The 23,071-nt window shown below is 34.0% G+C and overlaps 1 protein-coding gene across 1 annotated transcript; it reads left to right on the top strand.

Moving 5' to 3' along the window:
* Positions 1-1,043: 1,043 nt before the first annotated feature.
* Positions 1,044-22,857, top strand: LOC130812557 (nardilysin-like). Its single transcript, XM_057678069.1, has 19 exons — positions 1,044-1,522; positions 1,617-1,692; positions 1,841-1,887; positions 5,159-5,271; positions 6,825-6,898; positions 7,010-7,105; positions 7,218-7,337; positions 8,413-8,646; positions 9,051-9,199; positions 9,328-9,484; positions 11,525-11,677; positions 11,784-12,163; positions 18,114-18,263; positions 18,408-18,590; positions 19,676-19,879; positions 19,969-20,075; positions 20,880-21,033; positions 21,579-21,700; positions 21,786-22,857. The coding sequence occupies exons 1-19, from the start codon at positions 1,181-1,183 to the stop codon at positions 22,027-22,029; spliced, it is 3,105 nt and encodes a 1,034-aa protein (XP_057534052.1). The 5' UTR covers positions 1,044-1,180; the 3' UTR covers positions 22,030-22,857.
* Positions 22,858-23,071: the final 214 nt, after the last annotated feature.

Below are 23,071 nucleotides of genomic sequence, written 5' to 3'. Positions count from 1 at the left end.
TATTATACGTACTAATAAAGATATTAAAAAATGACAAATGTCATCCTTAGAGGAGCCACGACAAATTATACATACTAATAAAGATATTGAAAAATAACAAATATTATCATTAGGAGTCATGACAAATAGAATTATTTTAGTGTACATGATAAATTGACAATATTTACCTAATTTAGAATTTTATTTTTTAAAAAAATTAGAGCTGAAATAGGTAAAATATTTATGTAATTTATTATAGCAACTTTATATACCTAACCTAGAATTTAATATATTTAATTGAATCATACTTAATATCATACATCATAATACTAATAAAAATATTAGAATATAACAAATGTCATCCTTGGAAGAGCCACGACAAATAGAATTATTGTAGTGTAATATTTACCTAATTTAAAATTTTATTTTTTTAAAAAATTGGAGCTAAATTAGGTAAAATATTTATGTAATTTATTATAGCAACTTTGTATACCTAACCTAGATATTGATATATTTAATTGAATCATACCTATAAATAATATTTTTAATAATAAAAAAACTAGTATTTAATTGTTGCTCTAAAAAAGTCATATATTCGATAAATTTAATCATGATAATATACACTTGCATTATTCATTGAAATTATATTTTTATATATTTTATACTAATAAATTTGTATATTACAAAAGTTTCTATACTAGTTATTAATAATGTTATTGACTATTTATTTGTTGTTTGAGATTCATAATAGAATAATACGATTTCATTACCTCTGTTATGAAATTGTGAAAAATAATCATATTTAAGTAGAAATTAATTAAATAAACATTAAAATTGATCACTTTTAAACTAAAATTGAAATTTTTTATTTTAAATGATCTATTTAAGATTTACTTTTATTTAAATTTTTATTTAAATTGTTATCTTCAAGGTGAAAATTAATAAGTTTAAGAACAAAATTAAATTTTTATTCTTTAATTTCTGAAAAACAGATAACTTTTATTTCTGAATCTTCAACTTTTGGGCCGGCCCATAGACATCTCAGTATAAGAGTGCGATGCCGTCTCACTTTCTCCGAAGTTTTTGCGAAGGGTTTTTCCCAATTTCTAGCAACCGGGAATTTGTGTTTATTTCAGATTAGATTACAACTTTGAATTTAGATATATATTTTTATTAGGGTTTCGAAATTTGAGCCGATATAATGACTGTGAAAGGAGTAATATTTTCGTCGGATAATGTAGTGAAGAAATCACCGAATGATAAGAAATTATATAGATTTCTTCAATTGGAAAATGGTCTTTGTGCGTTGGTTGTTCATGATCCTGAGATTTACCCTCCATCTGAAAATCTTATAACCGATGGAGAATGTACTGAGGAAGATGAAGAAGAGGACGATGATGATGGTGATGACCTAGATGAAGATTATGATGACGAAGAAGAAGAAGAAGATGACGATGAAGATGATGAGGACAACGATGATGACGAAGATGATGGTGGGAGTAAGAAAAGCAAAGGAAAGAAAGCTTCTTCTCAAACTAAAAAGGTTTCTTGTTTTTGGGATTGTATATTGAATTGGGTTGTAAAATGGTGAAATTTTGGAGTTACAATGGTTTTATTTTGTGGGTTTTTGTTTATAGGCTGCAGCAGCTGTTTGTGTTGGGATGGGGAGCTTTGCTGATCCTTATGAAGCACAGGGTCTTGCTCATTTTTTAGGTATTGTCTGTTTTTTTCTTTTCTTTTGATAAAAACGATTTAATTCAGCTCTGGATACGAGAAATTAGATTGGTAATTGACGGGTTTGTGGAAAGTGTGATTTTTTAGCCTCATTGTTGATTTTGGTTTCATTTTCTGTTGTTGTTAGAGCATATGCTATTCATGGGTAGTGCTGAATTTCCAGATGAAAATGAGGTTAGTTTGGCTATTCTTGTTTACTTAGAATGTTGATTTTCTCCTTTCCATTTGTGTTTGTATGCTTGCTTGAAGTTTATGGTTGTAGATCGCTTATAATGGTGATGCCTTTTATCTCTGATGGCTTACATACAATTTTGGTGATTGTACTGTTGATCATCTTAAAAATGTGTACAAAAATGGCAGTCTCCCAGTGAAGCCTTATATGGCTATATGGATTTTGGACAATTATCTATTTGCTTCATGGCTTTTAGGCTCTTAAGTAGCAAGTATAATTGTACCCCAATATTTTGGGTTGAATGCTTTGGCATTGTTGGTTATCTTTGGTGAACTTCTTTTTGATGAAACCAACATAACAAGGTATATACCAACCCAAACTTTAATTATAGCTTTACAAATTATCATTAAGAACAATAAAAATAGAGAATGCGAGCAAACTCATTTTCTCTATGTCAAAACTATGCTCAGACCATATTCAGAAGGATCAAATCTAATTCTTCTACCCTTATTATGTACTTGGAGTTGCAGTCTTGGAAGGCTTTGACCAAAGCATGAAGTGCAGAGATCCTTTGCGCCAATTAACTTTATTCCAGGACGACCACATTTGATTTTTCAAAGCACATAATAAAGCATAGTTGCAGATCCTTAGAACCTTAAGTTTTTCTTTGTAGCTCTATCTACAGCAAAACAAGCTTGACTAATGACACAAGCAATCTAGCATGGAAGTCATGATGGTGGATCTCAGTCTTGTATGCAGCACAGATGATACTATTAGTATCATCCCCGACTTTATAACCTTCTGAATTAGCAATAGTTCTTTGCCTACAAAACGCAACTAACCAGTTAATGAGGCTTTCCTTGGGAAATCTAGTTGATTCCAACCATAATTGGCCAAAGAACATTAGAGAGGCGTATTTTAGGTGGTGTACAGATAAAGATTTGTATTAGGATTAGGCAATAGGCGTAAGAGCCTCAACCTCTTTACTGTAGTTAATGCTCTGAATTCGCATAGTCAAGCATTGTTCGAAGCCTATTCTTATTCAATCGGGGACAAGGTGCTTTCATCTAAAGCAGGTAATACAAGTTCCTGAATATGGTGGATACTTTAGTACAATGTTTACTGCTAATGAAGCCTTCAAACTAGACATCTCAAGTTTAACCCTTGAAACATGTTAATTTTATAATACCTCTATTAGTCTCACTGGGGTCATATATCTCTTTGTAGTAGCTAAAACTCTTTTGTAGAAACATAGAGAAAGTGTAGAAAAGGATTTATGAAGCTTAAAGAGGCCTTTCCTTCTTTTATTGATTAGGGAGTAGGAGTTCCTCTCATTTGAAATATTCATTAATGTAGTTTTTAAGCAAGATATATGATCTATTCACATGCTTGATTTTTGGCTCACTTTAGCGCGAGAAATGTTTGTTATATGATCTATTCACATGCTTGATTTTTGGCTCACTTTAGCTCGAGAAATGTCTGTTATCTATGCATATCAATTTGCTACATATCTTTAATAAATACTTACATCAACTTATATTAATAGCTAATTAGCTATAAAACGCCAAGTTACTATTTGATGGATGGTTATCAAACCAGGCATTATGATGCCATTGGAGGTGGGTATGTGCTATGGAGGGGTTCTGTTTGGATTGAACTTAAGGATGTTACATAAAATAGTATACTTTTTTGATTTGAAAATCATGAATTTAATCTTTGTTACTTAAGTAAATTATTGCATTTTGTATCCCATTCCCATACTTGTTCCATTTCTGCAACTTACACTAAGGACACTTACATTGACATATATTTTATCATAGCATGTACTTGTGAATGTCTATTGGCTAATATTTCAACATAATTTATTGTAGTACTTAAATCTTGTGAGTTGTGACTAGGGATGAAAGTTATTCGGTTAAAAACCGAAAACCAAACCAAACCAAGTCGAATAAGGAATTTGGTTTGATTTTTTTAATATGATTTGGATTTGGATTGATCTTTTTAACATCGAAATTTTACGATTTGGATTTGGTTATGCAAAAGAAAAGCCGAACCTACTCCGAAATATTAAATCTTAAGAATATTATGTTTTATTTTGGGCCAAAAAGCAAAGCCAATCACTCCCAAAAAAAGACGGCCCAAAAGCAAACCCTTATTTTCCTTCACAAAACCCTAATAACCTCCCCTTTACCGTTTCTTTCACTAAGAGAGAGAAATAAAACTTGATTGTCTTCTTCATTTAGTTTATTTCTTTCTTTCACAAAAGTTTAAGAAATGCAAAATCAACACGCTTCATGCCTTCTTCCTTTGAGCATCATTGCTTTACCATTCACGTCTTCATCATCAAGCCTTCATGCGTCTTTGTTTTCAGTTATTTGGTTCATCAATGGTGAGATGTTTATATAATTTCTCTTTTATTCATTTAAGACTTGTTTGGGGTTTTTTATAAGATTTTTATGTATATTTGTTCTTCATTTTTATATTTTGTTTCTCTGATATTTCTTTTGTATCTTTCTGTTTTTCAATTCGTTTCATATCAAATGATAATTCTTTATATTCCATTAGATTCATATACATTTTAGATATATCGCAGTTTTAAATTCGGTTTTTCGGTCTAATTCGGTTAAAGTGGATTATTTTCGGTTCGTGTGTAGTTTGGTTTTGAAAAAATTCAATTTGGATTTGGACTTGAAATGTGGAAACCGAATTTAATTTGGTTTTATTTGGTTTTGGGCTGGAACCAAACCGAAAACCGAACTTACACCCTGAGTTGTGACACACTAGCTCATCTTTGGGCTTGCACTTTGGCTTGACTAGTGACATGTTACAACTTGATATACATAACATATACTGTCATGACTTGACTCGCTAGTAGTTTTCACCTGGTTGTCGTCAATAAACCTTGCTCATTAGTTCTTCTATTGAATTTTACACATACTTTCCATGTTACTTAGTAATATTAATCTTGTGTATATTACTTGTATTTGTGCTCAATAGAGCATTTAGGAAAATGTAAAATTCCTTTGTGCTGAGAAATTTATAAAATTATAAATGGCTCATTACATGCTATATTATGTGCAAGTGATGTTCTTATCAAGGCCAATTGATAAAAATTCTTTGTAATTAAAAGGGTAAGGTAACATGACTCATTTCTATTCTACCTAAGTGGGAGACTAGATGGGACCTACTTAATGACGTTGAGATGATGGAATGTTTTATATCAGTAGTTATAATTTTCTTTTTTGCAAATGTTTTTGACTTTTTGTTTGTTAGTATGATAGTTTCTTGTCCAAGAATGGGGGTGCATCAAATGCATACACAGAAGCAGAACATACTTGTTACCATTTTGATGTCAAACGAGAGTTTCTTAGAGATGCCTTGAGAAGGTAAGGATCCATCCTTTTCTTTACTGATAACCGCCTTAAAAGGTCAATATGACTGGTTTATCATGTATTTTACATTGCTATAATTTTTTTCATCATTTGGCTAAGTGGTGCTATTTAGGTTTGTTTTTTATACGTAATACCCTTAGATAATTTATCTAATTTCATTTCAATTATATGGAAACTTTTGTAAGACTGTATGCCTTTAAAAAATTATGCTCAAGGATAGAATGCTGCTGCATCTGACAATGAAAAATGGTAGTTTCAGAAAGAAGAGAAAAAAATGTATGCGTTCTATTCGCTTTTTTTCTTAAAGATCCCGTACTCAATTGTTAAGCTTGGAAAAATCTATGGGAGTATCTTTGTTACGGTATTGCATGTTTGATACATCAGCAACCCTACAATGCATTGCAAAAGGATCTTGAACTAACACATACAAACTAAGGACGTTCATTGTACAAGGCTTAATCGTGTAACTGTGTCTGGGGTCTAAAATTTTCAATCTGTTATGCCATTTGTAATTAGGAAATTTCTAAGTTGATATTAGTTGTCCTCTCTTAGCTTTCATTAGTGGCATTGTGTTTTTTACTAAAATGTTCATGTGAGAGGAGATTGATTTGCAAATTAGTTTTGATTATCCACCTAGAGTTCCTCTTACAATTAAGTGTTAGGCTCTTTTTCCCCAAAATGGAAGATGTGGTACTCATTGACTCGTTTGTAAAACGGAAATAGACCAAGTGTTGAATAGACATAAGTCACGTAACCTTACCTTGGCTTTGTCTTTTATATCACAATCATTAGCTTGTCTCCTTGGATTTGGATCTCTGATCATACTAAATATAATAGCAAGACACCGTATTATTCTCATTTGTAGATACCATTATGCTACTTATACTAGCAACTAGCAAGGTCATAAAATAAAATTTCTAAAAAGGATCAAAGAAATCAATTTGAGATGGAATTATGATGTACAGTGGAAAAAAAAACGAAAAAGATGAGTGTAGTTAACTAGTAAGGAGGTGATGATTGGTGGCCGAAAACTTTTGTAGTTAAACTAACTTATTTGTTGGAAAATAAGTGTGAATTGAGACACCTATGGAGGCCATTGCCCAATAGTTGCTAGGGTTGGAGGAGAAAGCAGAAGGTATGTGACTGAGTGTTGAGACGAGGGAGCCATGGAATTGTAGTGACTGACTTGAGAGCTTTTTTTACTATGATTGGTGGGAGCATTATCTTTGATGGTGTTATGGTTTAGCAGGCTAGAAGAAGACAAAATAGGTAAAGGTTTAATTGTAATGTTTGCCAACCTTCTATTTAAGGATATAGTGTTTGGTTACTCACTTTAAGAAAACCAATAAATTGTCATTTTGATTCTTCCTCTCTTTTTTCCTTTTCATTATTGCATTTTCACTTGTATTAAGTCGGAGCCCTGGCCCCTGGGAGACAATGATTCACCTTTGCATGTTTGCAACGATTGCATCTAACCCTAAGACATTGTATGAGTATGCCTTATTTGGTTATTTAGCTTTTGCAGTAACTCTTTCCTTGTGCTATAGATTTTCTCAATTCTTCATCTCCCCGTTGGTGAAGGCTGAAGCCATGGAGCGAGAGGTATTGGCAGTGGATTCAGGTACATATGATGGTTGTATTGTTTTTGTCTCCTCTAGAAATTGCAGTATCTACTATATTTAATTTTTCTATTGCTGTCATAATTTGGTATCGTGTTCTGTAACATTACTAGAATTTAACCAAGCTTTGCAAAATGATTCTTGCCGTCTTCAACAACTCCAGTGCCATACTTCAGTGACAGGTCATCCTTTTAATAGATTCTTCTGGGGTTAGTTTTCTGGTCTTCAGTGTTTAGGTTTTTCTTTTCTTTGATAATTCGCTTTCTTGTTTGTGAATAACATATCAATTCTTATTTTCTTATTTTTTTTGCTTGATAAAAGGAAACAAAAAAAGCTTATTTGATGCCATGGAAAAAGAGGTTGATTTGCGACAAAGAATTATGAAGATGTATGAAGATAACTATCATGGGGGAGTTATGAAGTTAGTCGTCATCGGTGGAGGTAATACCTTGCCTTTCCCTTGTATGTGTTGAGATATCTGGTTAATGAGTAGTCTTATTCTCCTTTATGCATCTGTAGACGAATGTTTGAATGCATATTGATGATGTTTCAATGATCAAATTTAGAAAAAGTAAATGTTGCTTTTCAATATTAGTATTCTATTTTTGATGCTACTTTGATACGTTAAAGATGCAAATCTGTAACTGTTATTTCTTTCATGGTGGCTCCCTGATCTTCAATCTTTTCTTCTTATGAGTGAATTTGTAGTCTTGTGTTTCATTAAGAGAAAGATGGTGCATTGGAAGCCAGACTACTGTTTCTTCTAAACCTCACCAACCCATCAATAAAATTATAGTCAATCACCCAATATCTGTTTCTAAAATAATACATGTATTGTAGTCCTTTGTGTCCATTGATGGGCAGGTCTGCGGTATTCCTTTTTTCCGCTACTTATGCATATATTCCTCTAGCTTCTTAGCTACTCTATTTTGCTTATTTAGAGTGATTTTCTTGAAAATGATTGAGTTTGATATTGACTAGTGTCACTACCACAGTAGAAAGAAAGTAGGGGAGAAAAACATTGAGTTAGCAAACTACACAGCTACCATGACAGGATGTTCCTCGACTATGGCAGTATGCAGGTTGTTGAAAACATAAAAAAGGCTCACAAGTATTTGCATAAAATAGCTGAAATATCAAATAAGATTGAAATTTATTTGTTTTGTTCTTTTCTTTTTATATTCTTTGTATTTGATCTTGTTTATTAGCTTACCTGGAATAATGTGATATTTTCTTTGATTGAGAGTGGGGGAATTGGGAGGGACCATCATGGTAGTTGAGAAGTGATATGTATACTTAATGAGGAGGAAGGTTGGATTTTGGTAGCTTATACTTGATAGATATGGTATATGGAGTATCAGTAACTCCAATCATATTTCATCTTGAATTCTGGTGCTTTACTGATGCTGTGTAAAGTGCCAAATTCTAATGTTATGTTTTATTAGTAGCAAATAATATATGGAATAACTTGCCAGTTCCTCTATTCTTTATCAATATAATCTTACTGCTTTTGTAGAATCGCTTGATATACTGGAGAGTTGGGTCCTGGAATTATTTAGTGATGTCAAGAAAGGTGTTTCCTCAAGGCTGGAGATAAAGCATGAAGGTCCTATCTGGAATTCCGGTAAACTATATAGGTTGGAGGCTGTTAAGGATGTTCATATCCTTGAGATATTATGGAAATTACCATGTCTCCGCAAAGATTATGTGAAGAAATCTGAAGATTACTTGTCTCATCTAATAGGGCATGGTAAGAATTTGGCGTGTACTTGTGAGTGATTATTGTAATAAGAATCACTTGTTTGACTCTCCTTTGAACCGTTCTCTGTATATAGTTGCTCAGCTTGTGACAATTGCAACTTTTCTGTCCTTATGAAACTATGCGGGTATAGATGTATACTTCAAAAATTTTGATCACGATTACTTTCTCCACCCAATCCCCACTCTTTCCTACATAGATATACATTATGGGTTTGTTAGCTTCAGCTCTTTACCTTTGTCTTTTAGGCAATCCTTTTATCCCTAGTTTTTTCCACTGTCAGCCTATCTTTTGGTTCTTTCATCATTGACTGGTTTCGGGTGAAGAGGTTTTGCTGTTGTGTTTAATATGGTTTATTTCTAGTGTATGTTTGATCTGATTTAGTTTTATATCAGAGGGTCGTGGAAGCTTGCATTTCTTTTTGAAAAGTAAAGGATGGATAACATCTATCTCTGCTGGTGTTGGAGATGAGGGATTGGAACGATCTTCTTTAGCCTATATTTTTGGCATGTCTATACATCTTACTGACTCTGGATTGGAAAAGGTTGGCTCTATTCAAATTTGTTTCTTGAATTTTATTATGTTTCTTTTGCATTATTTTGTTTCTCTCATCTTCACCATTTGATGCTTTCTGTTTTCCCTTTCCCTTGCATGAAAATGTTGGATTGGCAGATTTTTGAGATCATTGGATTTGTTTATCAATACCTCAAACTTCTTCGTCAAACACCTCCTCAAGAGTGGATTTTTAAGGAACTTCAGGATATCGGAAATATGGAATTCAGATTTGCTGAGGAACAACCTCAAGATGAGTATGCTGCTGAACTTGCAGGTTTTGCTGATAACTTAAGATTTAAAGTTTTCTTTGTGTCTCTCTTAACGTATAAATTAAAGGCCTAAGACGTTTGTCTATCAATAATAATCATAGTAATATTAAAATGTAATTTATACCTTTAATTTAAGAGTATCTCAACTCTTGTATCCTGGACTGTCACTTGACCTTGGTGTAAGCGTGTCGAAAAGACATGATGCAATTGGTGTGGACTGTAATTGGGAAGAGAAAACAGACTATTCAATATGCGACAAAACCCTAGATCTACTATTGTGGTTGATTTCAATCAAATCAAAGATTAAAACTTTTGGACTTATCTTCAACATGTAGACAACTCAGATGATACATTTTCAAGCCGGAATACTCCTATGGCCATCTGCTCTTGAGATAGCTGCTGGATGTTACTGGTTAGGGTGTAGGGTCGCATGTTTTCTCTATTCTTCTCTCTTCTTTTTGTTATGATGAGTAATAGACATCCAATTCTTTTATTCTTTTTTTTTTGACTTAGTAAATTCACTAGCATAAAAAAGCTAATCATGTTGCATGAAGTATAAGGCATGCTTGACCTTTTCAAACTCTAGTTGTTTGCTTGTGCAGATTTAAGACTTCATCTTTACTCTCTTTTTCAATTATTTTATCTAACATATGTTCTCATTAATGGTAAATTTTAACCAAAAAAGTATAAATGCCTTTTTCTTTGTGAATATTTTTTATAAGAAAATATTGGGTGTATTTTGGATATCCCATCAAGGGAAACGCTGAGTTTTTGACATTTAGGAAGTTTTTTTTGATTATCGTTCTCGCTAATTGATGTAATTTTATGTTGATCTTGTGTCTAGTTTTTAATTGTTATGATAATAATTATTACTATTGTTGGTGGTAATGTGATTCAACGTCTTATTGTTTCGGTTTGAATAGTCTTCAATTAATGCTCTTTTTTTGTGGCCTACTATATGGTATATTTTCTGTCTTCACCTGTTATCAGAGAGGCATGGGAGTGGCCTTATATAGATCTTGATGCTATTCAACTTCTAAATTGCATGTGACTAACTCCTCCATCCTAGTTGCAACACTTCTGGGTGCGCTCATCATTGCCTCCTCGTTCATCAACACATCATATATGCCAGCACAACAAAGTCACCACAACTTGTTACATGTAGCATAAACAACAATCTACTATGCTTGCCCAATGATAATCAAGATGTTTGCACAAGCATTGCTTCCCCTCGCACCACAATACCCTTTGTACTTGTTTCCATTATGTTATTTTTCTTCATATCATCCCAAGATTTGTTAACACGTCCTCAACTTAAACTATGCCTTATCATGAGTTCAAGCATCCACAAGCATACTTCCCATCTCCTAGAATAGCCTCTCCGAAAGCTTGCTCGTTTGCACTCATATTTGGTTCACCATGCTCGCAATTGTGGTGCCACTTCCTACCTCTTGTTTTGTCCCTTGTCAACCGATTGTTGTGATTGCTTTTTCTGTTAAAATAATGTTACATTCGCGCTTAGATACCATGTCATGTACAATGCAAATTCATGTGTGGTGTCTGGATCTCCGAGGTTATTATATCTTGCTAATGAAACCCGTAAGTGCAACGAGCTGAGAAAAAAACTAAAATAACATGCAATGACAATATACCTGCAATAAGACACGTGTATTAGTAATTTAGTACAACCAGACAAGCATGAGAGTTTCCTTTATAGGGCCTTGTTGCAATAAATTTTCAGAAATTCGTCACGGTGTGACAAACTACGATGCTTATAAACCTATTGAACTTGGTCTCTTGTGAAACCATGGAATTTGGTTTCTTGTGAACCTATAGAAATTGGTTGATGTGTGATTTGTGTTATTTTCCTTGAGCATGTGAAGTTATCTTGTTGAGTCTTTTTATGGTAGTGGTTGTGCTTTTGTTAGATGGATAATTGTATGTCTTCTTTGTTCACTTGATGAACTCTAGGATTTTCATTCTTTATACTTGTAGTTTGTATTAGTAATCTGTTAGTTGATATTCGCCTACCTTTTCCTTTGCAGCAAATTTGCTTGTATATCCTCCAGAGCATGTTATTTATGGTGAATATGCGTATGAAGATTGGGATGTTGAGAAGATAAAGTTCGTTCTTAATTTTCTCGTTCCAGGAAATATGAGGGTTGACATATTGTCAAAGGCCTTTGATAAATCTGGAGGTAAGACGAGTGTCCTTCATTTTGGTGATTCTAGCTTCGAAAAATGGTTAAACCATTAAACTACAAAATCTGCTTTATCTTTTCTTTTTCTTTGTCTTGATTGTAGATGTCCTGTGTGAGCCATGGTTTGGAGCAAGGTACACCGAGGAAGATATTGCTCCATCCATGTTGGACTTCTGGGAGGACCCTCCAACAGTAGATGCATCGTTGCATTTGCCTTCAAGGAATGAGTTTATTCCAGTTAATTTTCCTGTTCATGGTGATAATTTGTCCGATGACACTGCTGGTGGATGTTATCCAAGATGTATACTTGATACATCATTGATCAAGCTTTGGTTCAAGCTCGATAAGACCTTTAAACATCCTCGTGCCAATACATATTTCCGTATAAATTTGAAGGGGGCCTATGCAAGTTTGCGCAATAGTCTCTTGACTGAATTGTTCGTTCTTCTCCTTAAAGATGAGCTTAATGAGATTGTATACCAGGTTAGTCTTGTACATTTTAGGCTGCTTTGAATCTTTGCTAGGGTAACATTTAAGAAGTTTCAGTTTTCCCAAATGGGATTAAGGCCTTGGCATTTTTCTTATCAGATTAGAAAGTAAGAAGTTTTAGTTGATCTGTGAAGAATTTTCTTTACAGTTTATAAGTTCTAAGGAGGAAGGACTGATCATACAAGCGAACATTCTAATATGATGTTTGCTGATTCTTTTTGTTTATTTATATGAAAATCAAACTCTGAATACTTTTGTTTCTTATTATCTCCCCAAAGAAATGAATTTTTGAACAATTTATGTCTAGCTTGAAAAGAAACAGCCCTCAACTATAAAAATTTTTCTTTAAAGAATTTTTTAATTGTTTGTGTTCTTTCCTGTTTCGTAGCTTCTTACCCTTCAACGTAACCTTTTGATGTCGTTTTCTGAGATTCTTACATGAATTTCGTGACTGAAACTTTTTGTCTTTAAGCTATATTGGGTGTTGTTGAAAATTCTTACCTTTTATGGCTTAGGAATGGGGGTGTTTTGGGAATGTGAGGTCTAAAAGAAAAATTACTGATAGGAGGAAATCAAGATGCTAATCTATCAACAGTTGAAGGAATTAGATTAAGAAACACCTTCGAATTCCATGAGTGACAAACTTGGGTGGGTTGAATCTTAGAACCCAGTAGCAGATTCTTGATCTTGGCAATTCACAAGGTTGTTAAAATTGTGTGTTTTTGATTATTAGTTGAAGGGTGTTCTACCGAAAATAATTGACCTACTTTTGAGTTTTGATGGAAGCATGAAAAGCTGATGCTGGAGTTTTAAATTGTATCAAAGAGTGTAGTGCCACACTTTGGAAGTTTTTCTCTTTGACACTTATCACAACTCAATATATACAAAAACATAATGTGCCAGCAACACTTTTACTCTAATTGTACAGAGTAAATTGAAAGTTGGTTTCATTTGGAGCCCAAATGATGACATGGAAGATGTGTTACTCCATGCCAAGCTTTGATGCTTAAATCTTAGAGCTAAGCTGATTTTTTTTCAAATAGTAGACTCTATGCATGTAATAAACTTAACTGATTAAAGTTCTTTTGCCTTTTTTCTATATTCTTTTTTAATTTTTAAAACATAATGAGTACAAAAGTTCACTATACCAACATTTCTCAATGTGGATGGAAAATATGTTGGTGGTAGGGGCTTAGGGGGTGCTTATATATGATACAAAATGTTTCATTGTCATTTCTTTTGTTTCTTATACAACTCATACTTCTGTTCTTTTCTCACTGTGTCCTTTGCACTGTGTAACAGATTAGCTGGACCTGTTACCGAAACCGATAGTTTGGACACTTTGAGTCTGCCCAATGACTCTAAAAGAACTTTCCTTATTCTTATTATTTCCCAAAGCCAAGTATTATTACAAAGGGTGGCTTTTTAAATAGCCTAAGCCCCATGAGACAACTACAAAAAATAACAACTAATTTAATTGACACAATACAAAGACTAATAATAGTGAAAAGACGATAATGCCCTTGGACCCTTTGACCGAGTTATCACATTACTGACTGCCTGAAGTTCCACCTTGCCCTCAAGGTGGATAAAAATTAGCCTTGTGTGTCCAATAGGTTATCCTCAAATGTGAGCCATTCACCATTTTAAGATTGAAGGTTTTGAAGAGGTGGGTTAGTGAAGTGAGTGGATTGAAAAGAAATGGAATGGAAATATTTTAAAATGGGTTGAAAGTCTTAAAAATGAATTTTAAGAGTGTAAAAAGGCCCACATTCTGATTTTTCAAAGCAATCCTTAAATCCCATTTCTCTCCTTCCCTTTCATGAATTCTAAAAGAAGCAGCCCACTTTCTTCTCACGACGGTCACCTGCCATCGGTTCACGACGACCCGCCGCCATGCTTTGACCTTTTCTGCAGTCCTCACGGTGCCGGCGAGCCCTTCACGATTCCCGGCTGCCCCCTTCACAATTCCCTTCTTCTCTAATTCTCTCTTCTTAAACTCCAACCCCAAGAACATAACAACCCCTTTACGAGAACTCACCCCACGCCGACCAACCACCAGTAGTTCACGGTGAGTCGCCCAAAGTTTTCGACATTTACGCCTTTTTCCTCCTTCCAGGCGCCGCACGCCTGCCTTCACTGAATTCCGGTAAGCTTACAATTTTTGGCGACTTTAAGTAATACCTCAACGTCGCCGACATTCATCCGCTTTTTACTCTTGCTTTTCCATTTCTCACACCCTTCCACCGTCACAACCGGTGCCGTCTTTTTTCTCGGTCCACCACCGGACCCGCTATCAACCAGTCCTAGCTTTCCCTCTTCATGAACATTGAAAGTCTTCTTTTTCTTCTTTCGTTTCTTCCTCGGTGTGTATTTACACACTGCCTCTCTCCTAACTCTTCCCTGACATTCACTGTTTCGTGCCATCTTTTTTTTCACCCTGGTTTTTTTGTTTGTTGTCTTTCTTTGTTTCCTATTTCTTTTTCTTTTTTTTCCTTTCTTAATTTTCCTTTTACCCAAATTCCTCATGTTTCTCTTGATTTTCTTCTTGCCTCTTTCTCCATTTTTCTTTGACCGATTCTTACCCATTATACTTACCTTTATCTTTTCTTTTTCCTCCACATTTGGGTACTCTTGGTATTTCAAATTATCTTCGTGAACAGTTATTGTTCCTCACATATATCTTTAATCTCTTCTTTAAACTTCAGATCTATTTTGCCTTCAATCTCTTCATTAAACCTTGAATCTTCACAAATGGTATTTTTTCAATACAAGGAACATGTTTCTTGCAGTCTTGAAACTTATTCTTGACCATTTCTTTCATATTCTTAGTGTCTTCTTTTAGTTGTTTGACTAATGCTATACTCAACTAATTATATTGTTTCAGCAATTTCCAATAGTCTGTCTCCCATATTAAACTCGCCAGCGGAACCGTACCGTTCTGATACCATTTATAACATATCAGCTGGACCCGTTATCGAAACCGATAGTTTGGACAATTCGAGTTTGCCCATTGACTCCTAAAAGAACTTTCCTTATTCTTATTGTTTCCAAAAGCTAATTATTATTACAAAGGGTGGCTCTTTAAATAGCCTAAGCCCTATGAGACAACTACAAAAATTAACAACTAATCTAATTGACAGAATACAAAGACTAATAATTGTGAAAAGATGATAATGCCCTTGAACCCTTTGACTCGAGTTATCACATTACATTTGTAACAGATTAGCTGGACCCGTTACGGAAACTGATAGTTTGGACAATTCGAGTCTGCCCAATGACTCCTAAAAGAACTTCCCTTATTCTTATTATTTCCCAAAGCTAATTATTATTACAAAGGGTGGCTCTTTAAATCGCCTAAGCCCTATGAGACAACTACAAAAATTAACAACTATTCTAATTGACACAATACAAAGACTAATAATAGTGAAAAGACGATAATGTCCTTGGACCCTTTGACCCGAGTTATCACACACGCAGGGTTCTTGCGCTGATGCATTTATTGATCGTTCAGTAGTAGAATTGCTTTTTATTTTTTTTGTAGGCCAAGATAGCCAAGTTAAAAACATCAATATCTATTCCTGGTTACATACTTGAGCTTAAGGTTTATGATTTCAGTGAAAAGCTTCTGCTTTTACTTTATAAAATAACAGAGGTTGCAAAATCTTTTTCACCGAAAGAAGATTGATTTAAGTTTAAATTGCTGAATCATTGTCTTTTAAACTTCTCTTCCAAAGAAAAAAAATTGAATAGATCATTGAAGGATGAGAGCTTATAAAATTAAATTTGAAGTTATAAACTTGTAATTAATTGAGCTGTATTTCTGGTACTTAAAGGAATTTGAAGAAAACTAACATTAAGCCCTTAAGTCATGCATCATACATGAGATTGCAAATTCTAAGCAAAAGCTTTTGGGATGTGGACGAGAAGCTACAATACTTAGCTGATTTGTCCTTTTCTGAGTTGCAGTCTTCAATGCAAAATCTTATTTCCCTGGTATGTAAAGTGTGCACATTTATTAGTCCTTTTTATTTTATCTATCTTACTATCAAGCGACAAATAAAGCAACAGTTATTTTTGGAGACAGACATAGTTATTTTAGTAAGGTATTTTACTTTTGGCGCTCAGTATTGCATTAGTTGGTGACAATTTATAGTTATTATTATTCATCACTAATTCTATCTTCCACTCATTGTATAGGGGAAATAATACTTTTTCTTTAGTCTTGTGATATAATAATAGTTTTTTCAAAAACAATGGAATATTATGCAAAAAAAGTCTCAATTTAATCATCTGTTATTCATCTTGTCACTAGCTGATGTTATACTGAGCACTGAATGTGAAATAGTTTACTAAGATAACTATGTCTTTCTCTAGAAAATAACTGCATCATTTGTTGCTTGACAAAAAGGTAGATTAAATAAAAAATCTAATAAATGTACACAATTTACATACCTGGGAAAAAAGATTTTGCATTGAAGATTGCAACTCAGAAAAAGACAAATCAGCTAAGCATTGTAGCTTCTCGTCCACTTTCCAAAAGCTTTTGCATAGCATTTGCAATCTCAGGTATGACACATGACCTAAGGGCTTAATGTTAGTGTTCTTCAAATTCCTCTCTAAGCCCTCTTTAATAACCTACATAGTTCTAGAAATACAACTCAGTTAATTACAAGTTTATAGCTTCAATTTTAATTATACAAGCTCTCATCTTTCAAAGATCTATTCAAAATTTTTTTGTAGGGAAGAAAGACTTAAAAGACAACATGATCCAACAATTTAATCTTAAACTGATCTTCTTTCAGTGAAAAAAATTTTAATGCCAATTTTTTTTAAAAGTAAAAACGGAAGCTTTTCTCTAGAGCCATAAACCTCAAGCTCAAGTTTGTCATTGGGAATGGATATTGAAGTTTCTAACTTGGCTATGCAGGCCTACAAAAAGAAAAAGGAAAAAGCAATTCTGTCAAAAATTGAACAGTCAATAAAGGCAGGCATAAGTGAAAGAACCCTCCCATCAGTGGAAATGAACAAGTGAGTCCATGACTAAATCCTACGCCATGATGTTTTCTGATTCCTTTTGTTTATTGATATAAAAATAGGACTCTGAATACTTTTATTTCTTATTATCTCTCCAGATAAATAAATTTTTGAACAATTTATTTGTAGGTTGAAAAGAAACAATACTCAGCTATAAAAATTTGTCTCTAAAGGATTTTTTCAATTGTTTGTGTCCTTTCCTGTTTACTTAGCTTCTTACATCTCAACTTAACTGTATGATGTCATCTTTTGAGCTGTTTACATGAATTTCGTGACTGAAACGTTGTCTTCAAACTATATTGGATGGTGTTGAAAATTCTTATCTTTCTTTTCTGGCTAAGGGATGGGGAAGTTTTGGGAATTTGAGGTCTAAAAGATGAATTACTGGGAGGAGGAAATCAACAAAGATGCTAAGCTATCAGCAGTTGAAGCAATTAGATTAAGTAAACCTTTGAATACAATGAGTTGACAAACTTGGGTGGGTTGAATCTTAGAATCCAGTAGCGAATGCTTGATCTTGGCAATTCACAAGGTTGTTAAATTGTGTTTTTTGAGTATTAGTTGAAGGGATTTCCAGCGAAAATAATTGATTAAAGTTCATTTGCCTTTTTTCTATATTTTTTAGTTTTTTAAAACATAATGAGTAGTTCAAAAGTTCACTATACCAATATTTCTCAATGTGGATGGAATATATGTAGGTGGCAGGGCTTAGGGGTGCTTATATATGATGCAAAATGTTTCATTGTCATTTCTTTTGTTGCATATAGAACCCATACTTTTGTTCTTATTGTTTGAGATTTAGTCATGGACTCACTTGTGTCATTTCCACTGATGGCAGGGTTCTTGTGCTGATGCTTTTTTGACTTTTTCAGTTTTGACATAATTGCTTTTTACTTTGTTTTTGTAGGCCAGCATAGCCAAGTTAGAAACTTCAATATCTATTCCCGGTGACAAACTTGAGCTTAAGGTTTATGGTTTCAGTGAAAAGCTTCCGCTTTTACTTTATAAAATATTGGAGGTTGCAAAATCTTTTTCACCGAAAGAAGATCGATTTAAGGTTAAATTGCTGGATCATGTTGTCTCATAAGTCTTTCTTCCAAAGAAAAAAAATTAAATAGATTATCAAAGGATGAGAACTTGTAAATTAAAATTGAAGTTAAAAATTTTTAATTAACTGAGTTATATTTCTGGAACTTTGTAGGTTATTAAAGAGGGCTTTCAGAGGAATTTGAAGAACTCTAACATTAAGCCATTAAGTCATGCATCATACTTGAGATTGCAAATTCTTTGCAAAAGCTTTTGGGATGTGGATGAGAAGCTACAATGCTTAACTGATTTGTCCCTTTCTGATTTGCAATCTTTCATTCCAAATCTTCTTTCCCAGGTATGTAAAATGTGCACATTTATTAGTGCTTTTTATTTTATCTATCTTTCTATCAAGCAACAAATGATGTAACTGATGAAAGACATGGTTATCTTAGTAGCTTCTAAGATAAACAAAAAAAAGCTCTAATTTTTAAACAAATGGATAAACAAATAGATAAGAAAATTGCAATAGATGATTTATTTACCTAAGAGAAAGAGAAGGTTGAACCGCTGAAGAGACAAAGGTCATAGAGTGAAGTCTGCTAGTTGGCGGCTGGAGCGTGGGCACAGCCGAACAGCAGATAGGGACTAGCAGACTGAAGGCTGAAGAGATGAAGACTGAGCTTTTGGTCAGGGGTGCCTAGTGCTGATTGCTGCTGTGGAAATAAAAAATTGGGAATAAAATAGGAAACAAGGGAAACGGGGAAACAGGGGCGGGATTTTGGGGAATTAGAAATCTGGAGTAAAACTGTAAAAGCAAAAAAAAAAAAAATAAAAGGAAGAGTTAGGGGGGGATTTGAACCTGTGACCTTTAGGTTAAAAGTCCTTTACTCTACCAATTGAGCCAACATAGCTTGTATAACTAATTTTTTTTTTCCAAAATTTCGCCCCTTTTCTGCAGTAACCAAATCTCAACTTCAGCTTTATATGCTGTTTTGTGGCTGCATGCGGTTATGCTGTAGAAACTTGAAACCCACTGACCCCATAGAGAGTAATTAAGGACATAGGAGTTGTTGAGAAATCTGGAAATAGATGACTGTTTTTCTTTTAGATATCTATTTAAGTATATTTTCTTTATGAATATAAAAATCAAGAGCATATTGTATCTACTTTTGCAAATCCTACCTATTTGTTGAATAGGTTGTGATATGTTAATGGAAGTTCAAAATTTTCCCAAGATTCATATATAGAATTTATGGGTGAAAGTTCTAAACTGAAATTTGTTGACAAACAATAGGACATTGTAAAGATTTATTCAATTCAAAATCCTACTCCTAATCCTTTGGGATTAAGGCTCTGACATTCATGTTGTTGTTAGTGTGAAAATCCTTCTCCTATGAGTTCTCTGATTTGGCCGATCGGATGTTCTTATTTTTCCTCCAGGTATACATTGAGGGCCTCTGCCATGGAAATTTGCTAGAAGAAGAAGCCGTCAATATATCTAACATATTTAAAAGTTGCTTCTCTGTACCACCAATTCCTAAAGAGATGAGGCATAAAGAGAAAGTTCTATGTCTGCCTTCTGGAGCAAACTTTGTTAGAGACGTTCGTGTAAAAAATAAGCTGGAACCAAACTCTGTGGTTGAGGTGATATGCATTGTCTATACATCCTTGCGCTCTTTCTCTATTGTTCTTTTAATATTGGATTTCTCACACCATCTCTTGTATATGTGCAGTTGTATTATCAAATTGAGCAGGAAAGTGTTGCGGATGTGTTTAGCCTGAAAGGTTTTGCTGATCTGTTTGATGAGATTGGGCAAGAGCCTTTTTTCAATCAGCTAAGGTATGAGTCTGAAAATAATTTCGTATGATTCTTTTTGTTGGGATTTAATTTTCTTTTTTAATTGAGAAATTCCACGTGGTAACCCTGAGTTTTTGGATTTTCCACGTGGTATCCAAAACTTTTAAAAAATCCACATGGTAGCCCTGAGGTTTACCAAATTGTTCCACCGTGACCTTTTTGCACATAAAAACGTTAGCAAACGTTAATTTCAAAGCTTTAAGGCTGTTGTACGCCTATTTATGCGACTCAAACATTTCAAATGCCATCAATTTGAACATTTTCCCTTAAAACATAAAACCCAACTCTACTATCTTTCTTCCAAATCATATTTTTCCCCCAAATCTAAAGATGGTAGAGATAGGGTTTATGTTTTGGGGGAAAATGTTAAAACTGATGGCATTTGAAATAGTCAGTCGTATAAATAGGAATGCAGCAGCCTTAAAGCTTTGAAATTAACGTTTGCTAACATTTTTATGTGCAAAAAGGTCACGGTGGAACAACTTGGTAAACCTCAGGGTTACCACGTGGATTTTTTAAAAGTTTTGTTTACCACGAGGAAAACCCAAAACCTCAGGGTTACCACGTGGAATATCCCTTTTTGATTTGGGTGGTTGGTTTTCTTTTTTTTTTTTTTGAGGGGGGGTGTTGGGGGGGCGGTGATCGCTGCAATACTTTCTGTAATTGTTGTTAGTCTCACCATTTAGTTGTGTTCCAAGCTTAATTTAGCTATAGTTACCAATTTATCATCCATCTGATGATTGACTTTTCTTTTCTTTTTATTGCCTATTTTGACTTGGAATATAGGACAAAGGAGCAGCTTGGTTATGTTGTACAGTGTGGCTCACGGATGACATATCGTATCTTTGGTTTTTGCTTTTCTGTTCAATCTTCCAAGTATAATCCTGTGTACTTGCAAGACAGGATTGACTACTTCATTGATGGTCTCAAGGAGTTTCTGGTACTACTAGCTTTTTCCTTGGCTCTTCTGCTCTGTTTATGTGTTGACTATATTGGACAAATAATATAGATATGTACTTAACACCAATCAGGACCGGAAGGCTGAAATAAATATAAGGGATAAAAAAGGGTGCAAGGACCTTTTTTCTCACACTTTAATTAAGTCTTTCTCGGGTGTACACTAATCAACGTAGACAACAAAATGCCAAGGCCTTAATCTCAATAATATTGGGTTGGCTACATACTGATATACCAAAATAAAACAACATGAGAGATCGTTGATAAAATAATCATTTATTAGATAATTCATTATCATATTGTGTTACTTCATGCTCTTGATGTTTATCTTAATGTTTTAGTTATATTTATTATATCATATCAATCAATAAATATGATATAATAAATATAACTAAAACAAAAGACAATGCCTATGTGTCACGTTGTCGTGATATTTTATATTCTCAATTTTTCACAAATATTTTATAAGGATTATCCATGGTCCTGGGATTTGTGCATTTATTTTCGATTTCCTTGTTTGTGTTGCAGGAAGGATTAGATGATGAATCCTTTGAGAGTTTTAAAAGTGGGTTGGTTGCGAAATTGCTTGAGAAAGATCCAACATTGTCATACGAGACTGATCGATATTGGAATCAAATTGTGGATAAGAGGTATATGATTTGCATTGCTGCAGATATCACTAGATGTTTTCATTTGGACTGCACAGCTTTAACATGATACATTTTCAATGTTCAGGTATATGTTCGATTTTTCAGAAAAAGTGGCACAATTTGTGAGGGATATAAAGAAGAGTGAGATGATAGACTGGTACAGTAAATATTTCCGGAGAGAATCCCCAAAATGTCGGAGGCTTGCAATCCGAGTGTGGGGTTGCGAAACTGATTTGAAAGAGGCTGAAAAACTGCAAGGGTCTATGGAAGTCATAAATGACTACAAGGCATTTAAGTCATCTTCTGAGTTCTATGCAAGTATGTGCTGAACAGATTGGCTCGGTATGATCATTTCTTGGTTAGCTTTTCATCATTACCTTATAGCGTGTGTTGATAAGTGGAAGCTTCATTGATCGGCTCCATCGCTGACTGCTGTACATAGCAAAAATCCATCAAGATTTGAGACGTCGAGCTTTAAGGGACGCTAAGTTCCTAACCTTCCGGAAACTAGTGATTCCTTTCCTGTGGTCTGTGGACCGTTCATGAGGAATTTTTTATTTTTTTTTATGGAAGCTGTTAGGAAAATTTTGATTGATATCATAATGCTTAAGATTTTTATATTTGAGGCATCCATGGCAGTGCGCTAAAATATTTCTATAGTTTTTGGTATGATCATATATTGTTAAATTATGCACTTTGAAATGGCACTTCGTTTCAAATATCTAAGAAGTATTTTGGTATGATCATATACTTACTCACCTTGTTGATTTGATTTGATTTGTTATTTGAATTTGATTTTGGAATCGATGCTCGATGTTGGTTTTTATTGACTCGTGTGTTTCTCCTGTATTGTTTCCATATTAGACCCTTGGTGGCTGGTGTTATTCTTGGGGATTATAGATGGCCATGGGCTGGATATTCGTATTCAAACCGCGAAACGATTCTGAAAAAATTCGAACCGGCTCGAATTGGGCTTGAACCAGCTCGATCTGGTAAGGTTGGCCAGTTCGGGTTGATTCTAAAAAAATATATTTGAACCGGACCTAAACCATAGAATCGATTTGATCCGAATTGGTGAACCGTTGAACTGGTTCAAAAAAGCTCGAACCTAACCAGTGAATTGAATCGATTCGAACAAGAATCGAACAATTGAACCTACACGAACCAAAATAGCCAAATATTCTCTTAGAAAAATCGGCCAAATATTCATTTAGTTATTTTAGAATGCAGGAGAATAGTACATGAAAGTTAATGTGTTAAAGAATATGCTCCAAGATATGATAAGTAACTGGTTATAATACTTCGAAATTTTCCTTTTATTTATTGTGTTGCTTCTGCTATTGATTCATCTGTTAAGGTACAAGGTTTATG

This window comes from Amaranthus tricolor, chromosome 5, assembly GCF_026212465.1.
Source record: "Amaranthus tricolor cultivar Red isolate AtriRed21 chromosome 5, ASM2621246v1, whole genome shotgun sequence".
Lineage (NCBI taxonomy): Eukaryota > Viridiplantae > Streptophyta > Magnoliopsida > Caryophyllales > Amaranthaceae > Amaranthus > Amaranthus tricolor.
The sequence above is the reverse complement of the archived record's forward strand: the minus strand, read 5'-3'. Positions and strand labels throughout refer to the sequence as shown.

Coding starts and splice junctions, on each gene's coding strand:
- LOC130812557 (XM_057678069.1), top strand. CDS start 1,181: ATGACTGTGAAAGGAGTAATATTTTCGTCGGATAATGTAGTGAAGAAA. Junction 6,899..7,009: donor GGTATTGGCAGTGGATTCAG/GTACATATGATG, acceptor TAACATTACTAG/AATTTAACCAAGCTTTGCAA. Junction 11,678..11,783: donor GGCCTTTGATAAATCTGGAG/GTAAGACGAGTG, acceptor TCTTGATTGTAG/ATGTCCTGTGTGAGCCATGG.